This window comes from Oncorhynchus kisutch, linkage group LG16, assembly GCF_002021735.2.
Source record: "Oncorhynchus kisutch isolate 150728-3 linkage group LG16, Okis_V2, whole genome shotgun sequence".
Classification (NCBI taxonomy): domain Eukaryota; kingdom Metazoa; phylum Chordata; class Actinopteri; order Salmoniformes; family Salmonidae; genus Oncorhynchus; species Oncorhynchus kisutch.
Window position 1 is genome coordinate 24,619,245 of NC_034189.2, and position 10,874 is coordinate 24,630,118.

The window sequence follows — 10,874 nt, forward strand, 5'->3', positions numbered from 1 at the left end:
GATGTGAGTAAGACCTTTAAATAGGTCAACATTCACAAGGCCGCAGGACCAGACGGATTACCAGGACATGTACTCCGAGCATACGCTGACCAACTGGAAAGTGGGGCTCCCGAGTGGCGCAGCGGTCTAAGGCACTGCATCTCAGTGCTAGAGGTGCCACTACAGGCCCTGGTTTGATCCTGGGCTCTATCACAACCGGCCGTGATTGGGAGTCCCATAGGGTGGCGCACAACTAGCCCAGCGCCATCCCGGTTAGGTTTTGGCTTGGGTAGGCTGTCACTGTAAATATGAATTTGATCTTCACTGACTTGCCTAGTTAAATAAAGGTTGTATACAAAATGTTTAAAGTATTTTCACTGACATTTTCAACCTGTCCCTGATCGAGTCGGTAATACCTACATGTTTCAAGCAGACCACCATAGGCCCTGTGCCCAAGAACACCAAGGTAACCTGCCTAAATCACTACCGACCCATAGTACTCACGTCTGTAGCCATGAAGTGCTTTGAAAGGCTGGTCATGGTTCACAACAACACCATTATCGCAGAAATCGTAGAAACACTCCAATTTGCAATCTCTACTGCACTCCACACTGCCCTTTCCCACCTGGACAAAAGGAATGTATGCACCCAACAGATCCAAAGATTACGCAATCTCTACTGCACTCCACACTGCCCTTTCCCACCTGGACAAAAGGAACACCTACGTGAGAATGCTATTCATTCACTAATGCCTCAGTGTTCAACACCATAGTGCCCTCAAAGCTCATCACTAAGCTAAAAACCCTGGGACTAAACACCTCCCTCTGTAACTCGATCCTAGACTTCCTGACAGGCCGCCCCCAGGTGGTAAGGGTAGGTAACAACACATCTGCCATGCTGATCCCCAACACGGGGGCCCCTCAGGGGTGCATGCTCAGTCCCCTCCTGTACTCCCTGTTCACCCATGTCCGACACCAACACCATCATTAAGTTTGCTGACGACACAACAGTGGCAGGCCTGATCACTGACAACGATGAGACAGCCTATAGGGAGGAGGTCAGAGACCGGATAACAACCTCTCCCTCAATGTAATCAAGACAAAGGAGATAATCGTGAACTTAAGGAAAAGGAGGGCCGAACACACCCCCATTCACATCGACGGGCTGTAGTGGAACAGGTTGAGAGCCAATGAGCTATCATGGTCCAAACACACCAAGACAGTCTTAAAGAGGGCACGACAAGACCTATCCCCCCCAGGAGACTGAAAAGATTTGGTATGGGTCCTCAGATTATCAAAAAGTTCTACAGCTGCACTCTCGAGAGCACTGGTTGCATCACCGCCTGGTATAGCAACTGCTTGGTCTCTGACCGCAAGGCACTACAGAGGGTAGTGCTTATGGCCCAGTACATGACCGGGGCCAAGCTTTCTGCCATCCAGGACCTCTGTACCAGGCAGTGCCAGAGGAAGGCCCTAAAAATTGCCAAAGACTCCAGCCACCATAGTCATAGCCTGTTCTCTCTGCTACCGTACGACAATCGGTACTGAAGTGCCAAGTCTAGGTTCAAGAGGCTTCTTAACAGCTTCTACCCCCAAGCCATAAGAGTCCTGATCAGCTAACCAAGTGACCCCCCCCCCCCCCCCCCCACTTTACCAACATTTACAGTGGGGCAAGAAAGTAGTTAGTCAGCCACCAATTGTGCAAGTTCTCCCACTTAAAAAGATGAGAGAGGCCTGTAATTCTCATCATAGGTACACTTCAACTATGACAGACAAAATGAGAAAAAACATTGTAGGTGGAAAATAAGTATTTGGTCACCTACAAACAAGCAAGATTTCTGGCTCTCACAGACCTGTAACTTCTTCTTTAAGAGGCTCCTCTGTCCTCCACTCGTCACCTGTATTAATGGCACCTGTTTGAACTTGTTATCAGTATAAAAGACACCTGTCCACAACCTCAAACAGTCACACTCCAAACTCCACTATGGCCAAGACCAAAGAGCTGTCAAAGGACACCAGAAACAAAATTGTAGACCTGCACCAGGCTGGGAAGACTGAATCTGCAATAGGTAAGCAGCTTGGTTAGAAGAAATCAACTGTGGGAGCAATTATTAGGAAATGGAAGACATATAAGACGACTGATAATCTCCCTCGATCTGGGGCTCCAAGCAAGATCTCACCCTGTGGGGTCAAAATGATCACAAGAACGGTGAACAAAAATCCCAGAACCACACGGGGGACCTATTGAATGACCTGCAGAGAGCTGGGACCAAAGTAACAAAGCCTACCATCAGTAATACAATACGCCGCCAGGGACTCAAATCCTGCAGTGCCAGACGTGTCCCCCTGCTTAAGCCAGTACATGTCCATGCCCGTCTGAAGTTTGCTAGAGAGCATTTGGATGATCCAGAAGAAGATTGGGAGAATGTCATATGGTCAGATGAAACCCAAATAGAACTTTTTAGTAAAAACTCAACTCGTCGTGTTTGGAGGACAACGAATGCTGAGTTGCATCCAAAGAACACCATACCTTCTGTGAAGCATGGGGGTGGAAACATCATGCTTTGGGGCTGTTTTTCTGCAAAGGGACCAGGACGACTGTTCCGTGTAAAGGAAAGAATGAATGGGGTCATGTATCGTGAGATTTTGAGTGAAAAACCTCCTTCCATCAGCAAGGGCATTGAAGATGAAACGTGGCTGGGTCTTTCAGCATGACAATGATCCCAAACACACCGCCCGGGCAACGAAGGAGTGGCTTCGTAAGAAGCATTTCAAGGTCCTGGAGTGACCTAGCCAGTCTCCAGATCTCAACCCCATAGAAAATCTTTGGAGGGAGTTGAAAGTCCGTGTTGCCCAGCTACAGCCCCAAAACATCACTGCTCTAGAGGAGATCTGCATGGAGGAATGGGCCAAAATACCAGCAACAGTGTGTGAAAACCTTGTGAAGACTTACAGAAAACGTTTGACCTCTGTCGTTGCCAACAAAGGGTATATCACAAGTATTGATAAACTTTTGTTATTGACCAAATACTTATTTTCCACCATAATTTGCAAATAAATTCATCAAAAATCCTACAATGGGATTTTCTGGATTTTTTTCTCATTTTGTCTGTCATAGTTTAAGTGTACCTATTATGAAAATTACAGGCCTCTCTCATATTTTTAAGTAGGAGAACTTGCACAATTGGTGGCTGACTAAATACTTTTTTGCCCCACTGTACATGTTACTTCAATTACCTTGACTAACCTGTGCCCTTGCACACTGACTCTGTACCAGTACCCCTGTATATAGCCTTGTTACTGTTATTTTATTGTTGCTCTTTATTGTTTATTGTTGCTCTTTAATTATATGTTATATTTCCATTTTCTTATTTAAATTTTTTGCAATTTTTTTACTTTTATTTTTTAGTAAATACTTTCTTACTTATTTTCCTTAAAACTGCATTGTTGGTTAAGGGCTTGTAAGGAAGCATTTCACTGTTGAATTCGGTGCATGCGACAAATACAATTGGACTTGATTTGAGTGCATTGGTAGGAGTCGTAGGAGGGGAGATTCTGGGCTAAGCCAACCCGGGAGGGAGCCTCTCATAGTGCTCTAAGGTGGAAGCTCTGGTCTGGACGATCCTGCCGGGATGCAGGGTGAAAGAGCACAGGCAATCGACTTTGGGGATAGCCCACTCTACCGTAAGGCCCTCACTGTTGAGTCTGAAGGACAGTCCCTAGCTGTACACTAACCCAGTGGTAAAGCAGAGTGGCATCTATCAGATCTGTGGGGATTAGGGGCAAGAGATAACGGAACTGCCATTGGGTAGACAGGGCCTATTTGAGTCAGTTAATCCTGCAGGGGTGGTATTTTAGCTTTGACAACAGCTATTAAACTCTGTAACTGTTTTAAAGTCACCATTGACCTCATGGTGAAATCCCTGAGCAGTTTCCTTCTGCTCTGGCAACTGAGTTAGGAAGGACAGCCTGTATCTTTGTAGTGACTGGGTGTATTGATACACCATGCAATGTGTGATTAATTACTTCATGATGCTCAAAGGGATATTCAGTGTCTGTTTTTTTTTACCCGTCTACCAATAGGTGCCCTTCTTTGCAAAACCTCCCTGGTCTTTGTGGTTGAATCTGTGTTTGAAATTCACTGGTCGACTGAGGGACCTTACAGATACTTGTATGTGTGAGGTAGTATGCCTGTATGTAGCCTTCCTACTGTTATAGCCTTGCTACTGTATATAGCCTCGCTACTGTTATTTTTCAGTCTTTTTACTGTTGTTTTATTTCTTTACTTACCTATTGTTCTCCTAATACCTTTTTTGCACTGTTGGTTAGAGCCTGTAAGTAAGCATTTCACTGTAAGGTCTACTACACCTGTTGTCTTCGGCTCACGTGACAAATAAACTTTGATTTGTATTCCACTTTGACACTATGGGGTATTGTGTGTAGGCCAGTGACACAAAATCAAAATTACATGTTTAATTCTGGCTGTAACAATAAAGTGTGGAAAAGGTCTACGGGTGTGAATACTTTTTGAAGCCAGATAGATCCTCATCTTCCAGCTATGTTTTTTCACTCCAACCTTCATGTAGCCTACAAACAGAATTTGCGCAGCGAGAGTTCACAACAACGATTGCGAACAAGCCCTAGTGATGTAACGCATCAGAGTCTACGTAACTAAAAGCCAATTTATGCTTTGTTCTAAATATGGTTGGAGGCGGTGTGTGTCGGACCAAATTGAGTTCTGTACCGCACCGCTGTGCACTTCCCAAATGTTGTAACAATGCGGAGGGCTCCGTATAGACATTGATGTTTGACAGTAGGTAATGGCTGGAGATCCTATATAAACACAAACTCACTTCCTTGAAAACTTCCTTCACAATAGCAATGCTCAACAGTTTTGCGCTGCTCCACGTAGCATGAATGCCACGGTAAATGCTGCACGGCCAATGCAGAGGACAGATTGACTATGCAGCTCCTTTAACTCTAACTCGTGCTTGCTTGACAATACAATATTTCACAACAAGAGGGTTGTTGTCTTTTTTAAATATATTTTTTTGTACATGTAGGCAAATATAACCAACAGGCCTGAATGGAATTGTATCCATACGAACGATTCTGAAACCATGTTCCCGACTAACTTTGCATGGGGCGCGGCTACATCCGCTTATCAAATCGAAGGTGCGTAATAAGAATTTGTTTGGCGCCGGCAGTCAAACTGTATAAGTGTTTTTTTTTGTGTGTGCATTTGTAGATACAGTAATTTGATTAGGAAAGGTAATGCGCGTCCCCGAGAAGACTTTCTCTGGCCTAGCGCGAGAAGTTGCCTAACCTACACACAACTACTTGAAACCTATAGGTCTACCGGTAGGCTGCAGTTAGATCTCTAATGCAAAAGGTGGACTTTAACTCAAGAGTTTCTCTCAACCACTGTATCATGTATTGATAGTAGCCTAATAGTTGAAACATTAATGTAGTTATGTATACATTTAACAACTACAGCATGAGCTATATACATATATAGAATGAGCAACCATAGACTTACAGTAGCCCATTGACAGTGCATTCAGAAAGTATTCAGACCCCTTCACTTTTTCCACATTTTGTTACATTACAACCTTATTCTAAAATGGCTTAAATAGTTTTTTCCCCTCATCAATCTACACACAACATCCCATAATGACAAATCAAAACTGTTTTTTAGATTTTCTTTGCAAATGTATAAAAAATACAAATTCATACTCTTTACTCAGTACTTTGTTGAAGCGACTTTGGCAGCGATTACAGCTTTGAGTCTCCTTGGGTATGACGCTACAAGCTTGGCACATTTGTATTTAGGGAGTTTCTCCCATTCTTCTCTGCGTATCCTCTCAAACTCTGTCAGGTTGAATAGGGAGCGTTGCTGCACAGCTATTTTCAGGTCTCTCCAGCGTTGTTAGATCGGGTTCAAGTCCGTGCTGTGGCTGGGCCACTCAAGGACATTCATAGGTTTGTCCAGAAGCCACTCCTGCGTTGTCTTGGCTGTGTGCTTAGTGTCGTTGTCCCGTCTGAACCTTCCAACAGGATAACGAGCGCAGGACAACGAGAGCAGGTTTTCATCAAGGATCTCTCTGTACTTTGCTCCGTTCATCTTTCCCTCGATCCTGACTAGTCTACCAGTCCCTGCCGCTGAAAAAGATCCCCACAGCATGATGCTGCCACCACTATACTGCACCGTAGGGAGGGTATTGGCCAGGTGATGAGTGGTGCCTGGTTTCCACCAGAAGTGACGCTTGGCAATCAGGCCAAAAGTTTCCCATGGTCAGAGTCCATTAGATGCCTTTTGGCAAACTCCAAGTGGGCTGTCATGTGCCTTTTACTGAGGAGTGGCATCCATCTAGCCACCCTACCATAAAGGCCTGGAGCTCTGTCAGAGTGACCATCGGGTTGTTGTTCACCTCCATGACCAAGGCCCTTCTCACTCTATTGCTCAGTTTGGCCGTGGTGGTTCCAATCTTCTTCCATTTAAGAATGATGGAGGCCACTGTGTTCTTGGGGACCTTCAATGCTGCAGAAATGTTTTGGTACCCTTCCCCAGATCTGTGCCTCGATACAATCCTGTCTTGGAGCTCTTCGGACCATTCCTTTGACCTCATGGCTTGGTTTTTTCTCTGACATGCACTGTCAACTGTGGGACCTTGTATAGACAGGTGTGTGTCTTTCCAAATCCTGTCCAATTAATTGCATTTTCCACAGGTGGACTCCAATCAAGTTGTAGAAACATGTCAAGGATGATCAATAGGAAACAGGATGCACCTGAGCTCAATGTAGTCTCATAGCAAAGAGTCTAAATACTGATGTGAATAAGGTATTTTTTTATATATTTTTATGTACATTTACAAACATTTCTGAAAGCCTGTTTTCACTTAGTCATTATGGGGTATTGTGTGTAGTTGATGAGAAAAACAATACATTTTAGAATAAGGCTGGAACGTAACAAAATGTGGAAAATGTGAAGGGGTCTGAATACTTCCCGAATGCACTGTATATAGGCTACATACAGTACAATAGCTATTTTTAGGAATTGTAGGCACATTGTTCTTTCAAAATTTTGGTTGTTGATATTCAAACAGTGCGTTATGGATGATCAGTACTGCTATGAATTGAACCTCGCAGGAGGCTGGAATGTGGATGACAAGGGACCGAGCATTTGGGACACGTTCTGTCACAAGGGGGGCAGACTAGTGTTCGAGGGCCAGAGTGGAGATGTCACCTGTAACAGCTATGAGCTCTGGGAAGAGGACCTCCGGTGTATCCGTCAGCTAGGCCTGACCCACTACCGCCTGTCTCTGTCCTGGTCCCGCCTGCTACCGGAGGGGATAACACGGCATGTCAATCAAAAAGGTAGCCGTACTCTGAGACTGTGTAGTGGTTACTTACGATAAGATTCCTCCAGTATTTATTGGTGGTGAATGCGTATGATATGATAAAAAAGAAATATCATACATTATTGTGTTATGACCTGGCTTTTGTTTATGTAAACAATGCAGTGCCACAAACTCTGTCAAGGGGTCTGGACCCTTTTGCCACAGTTTATTGTGTGCTACTCTTAGAAGTGCAGCGTCCCTGATTGAAGCCTAATTTAGCCTTGATACCCATGATTTACTACTAAGCTATGTGTCTCTGTCCTGCAGGTTTGCGATACTACAACAAAGTGATCAATGATTTGGTGGCTAGTGACGTGTTGCCCATGGTTACTCTGTACCACTTTGACCTGCCACAAGCTCTCCAGGACCAGGGAGGTTGGAAATCACCTGAGATTGCGGCCATCTTTGACAGCTACGCCCGCTTCTGCTTTGAATCGTTCGGGGATCGTGTGAAACTGTGGATCACGTTGAACGAGCCATACGTGTGCGCTAAACTGGGCCACGAGGATGGCATCTTTGCCCCGGGGGTAAAAGAACCAGGGATGGCTGCCTACCTGGTGGGCCACAACATGCTACGTGGCCACGCCAGGGCCTGGCACAGCTACAATGTCCTCTACAGGGCAAAACAGGGTGGCTCGGTGTCCTTAGCGATTAATAGCGACTGGGCTGAACCGTTGGATCCGGCCAGTCCACATGACACGGCCGCCACCGAACGCTACCTGGCCTTTACACTAGGGTGGTTTGCCTGGCCCCTGTTTGTCACTGGAGACTACCCAGAAGTGATGAGGTCTAGTATTGAGGTCAGAAGCAAAGAACTGGGTTACCAAGAAGGTTCTAGACTGCCCAGGTTCTCTAAAGACGAGCCTAGTCTTCTCGGCACGGCTGACTTTTTTGCGTTGAACTACTATACGTCTCGGAGGGTGAAGCCAGGGGAATGTTGTCCAGGGGTGTTGGGGTTGAAGAGTGACCAGGATGCAGAGGGGGTGGTGGACCCATCCTGGCCGGTATGTGGGGTGTCATGGCTGGCTGTGGTTCCTGACGGCTTGAGGAAACTGCTGAAGTACATTAAGGTAAAGAGGACCAGGGTCCTGTTCCAATACTTACAAAAATAAAACAACTTTTTGAAAGTTCCAATCCACGTCATGTCAGATCAGTGATTACACTAAGGAAAGTACACATTTTTAAAGTATCCGAACAGCGCCCAGGTTAACAGGGTCGGCTCCATTCGAAAGCAGTCAATTCAAAGGATGAAATCAAGTTTTAGAATACATTTTTTTCTGATGATTTTACATTTAAGGATTATTCAATTCATGGATTGAATCCCCTGCCTTGAGCCAATCAAATTGAGCCAAACTTTTAGTGAGGAGAACATTTAACATTAACATAGTTGCTCGCTATTGATTGTTTTTTTGCACAGTAAACAGATTGAAGAGCCATTACAGTTGTCACACTGAATTGTGTCACATTGATCGCTTCAGCTGAAAACAGTTTTTTGAGAATGAGAAATATCCTGCTGTCGTGGTTTGTCACCGGGTTAAATCGATTTGAATGCAATTTAGCTAGTATACCATTGAAATTTAATTGAAAATGTAACTTCTAATACTGCAAAGATGACCGGTCCACCCACCTTTGAATGTCAACTTAATGTCTATTCTATTATCTATATTTCTCTGATTTTCCTATGGAGGATTGACAGTATAATTAAAAATAACATATTCCCATTCAAGTCAACATTCTCTGATGTGTGGACCTCCAACCAACTTTGTGGTACCATTTGAAAGTTTAAATTTGTGCAACGAAACCAACAGAAGCCAGAACACACACACACACACACACACACACACACACACACACACACACACACACACACACACACACACACACACACACACACACACACACACACCACTGTACTTTAAAGCCTTCCACTGCGTTGTTTGACTGTCATTATTGAACTCGTGTTTTCTTGGACAATGATAGCAACACATTTCTTTGACAGGACACATTCAACAACCCTGCGGTCTACATCACAGAAAATGGCTTCTCCCAGGTGGGGCCAGTGGACATGGATGATTTCAAGCGTTGTGGGTTTTACCATGACATCATCCAGGAACTAGCCAGAGGTAGAGACCAGAAAGTGGCCGCCATAAAGCTACCGTATATTATGGAGAATCTATCATTATTTAATGTGAATTTCTTCCAGTCGCTACTTGTACTATTTAAACCTCTGAGGGGTTGCTTCTCACTTAAAATCGTAGTATTTATACCATCCAGAAACTAAGTTACAGGGGGCTGAGTGACTTGAATCCTTCGTTGATGAACCTGTTCTTTTGAATTAGTGACAGTATTTAGCTAATTTCAGGTCAATGGAGAAGGTTAAGAGAGTGACTTATGGCAATCATGATACAATGGGATCTTGTCCTTTTGTTATGTGTGAACAAAGTATTTTCACATGACCTCTTAATGCGCACTGTCACGTATTTAAAAATAAAAAAAGACCATGTATGTTTGTCTCTTTGTTCTAGCTCTCCGAGAGGATGGTGTTGACGTGCGAGGCTATTTTGCCTGGTCTCTCCTGGATAACTTTGAATGGGCCGACGGGTTCAGCGTACGTTTTGGCCTGTTCCACGTGGACTTCTCTCGACCGGAGCGACCACGGACTGCGTACCGCTCTGGAAGGGAGTATGCCGGCATAATTTCAAAGTACAGATCTCAGACCATGGTAAATATCTAAACAGCCAATGGGCACAGTGTTAATCAGCCAATAACAGCAATTTTTTTTGCTCAATGTTCTGTTCTAATCGACTGCAACCAAGCTTGGTCCATTGCAATTTTCCTACAGGCAATTTTGAATTGAAGCCCATCTGAAACAGATTGTAGCTCCACTTTTCTCTGTCAACCCTGAAAAGGTTTTGTTAAACAGTGCTAAGCTTATTCTGCTTCCTTCGCAATAAAGTGATTTTTGTCTGATTTCTTCCCTGACTTTGGCATATAATTGCAAGGACCCAGCCAAAGAGTGTTACATTTATTCAAGTGAATGGAAAAGGTATTCTATCCTGCCCAATTCCCATTCAATTTGTACAAAGGGTTTATGTTGCTATGCCAAGCTGTTGTGGCCAATGCAGGGCTTGGTGAGGGGCACAAGTCTACAGAGGTGTGTGTGACCTCATATCTCAACCCTCAAGGCCCCTGTATTGCTCAGATGATAAAAAATCTATTTAAAAATCCTATACAGCCCTCACGTTGAAACAAAATACACAATGCAACTCACTGTGCCCCGGTGGAGAGTTGGGGTTGAGTGAGAGCTTGATTTAACACTAAAAATGACGCCAGGCAGGAGCCCATGCCCAGGTAAGAAGGATTACATAGTCTTAAAACACAGGTTTGTATTTACAAACAGAGAATTGGAGATAATACACCGGGCGGAGTCCCTTGTATGTCAGTACATTATGAGGGACGAGAGTTACGGACATTCAAATGTCCAAGATGAGGACAA

The 10,874-nt window shown here is 44.4% G+C and overlaps 1 protein-coding gene across 2 annotated transcripts; it reads left to right on the forward strand.

The window, feature by feature from the left end:
• The first annotated feature begins 4,692 nt into the window (after window positions 1-4,692).
• gba3 (glucosidase, beta, acid 3) lies at window positions 4,693-10,353 on the forward strand. 2 transcript variants are annotated; one of them, XM_020504241.2, is made up of 6 exons: window positions 4,693-4,795; window positions 5,042-5,153; window positions 7,128-7,355; window positions 7,646-8,448; window positions 9,378-9,501; window positions 9,904-10,353. In XM_020504241.2, the coding sequence occupies exons 2-6, from the start codon at window positions 5,099-5,101 to the stop codon at window positions 10,110-10,112; spliced, it is 1,419 nt and encodes a 472-aa protein (XP_020359830.1). In that variant the 5' UTR covers window positions 4,693-4,795; window positions 5,042-5,098; the 3' UTR covers window positions 10,113-10,353. The 2 variants fall into 2 exon arrangements, with proteins under 2 accessions (XP_020359830.1, XP_031647928.1); XM_031792068.1 differs by lacking the exon at window positions 4,693-4,795 and having other exon boundaries at window positions 4,840-5,153.
• The last annotated feature ends 521 nt before the right edge of the window (window positions 10,354-10,874 follow it).

Coding starts and splice junctions, on each gene's coding strand:
- gba3 (XM_020504241.2), top strand. CDS start 5,099: ATGTTCCCGACTAACTTTGCATGGGGCGCGGCTACATCCGCTTATCAA. Junction 7,356..7,645: donor ACGGCATGTCAATCAAAAAG/GTAGCCGTACTC, acceptor TCTGTCCTGCAG/GTTTGCGATACTACAACAAA. Junction 9,502..9,903: donor CATCCAGGAACTAGCCAGAG/GTAGAGACCAGA, acceptor TCTTTGTTCTAG/CTCTCCGAGAGGATGGTGTT.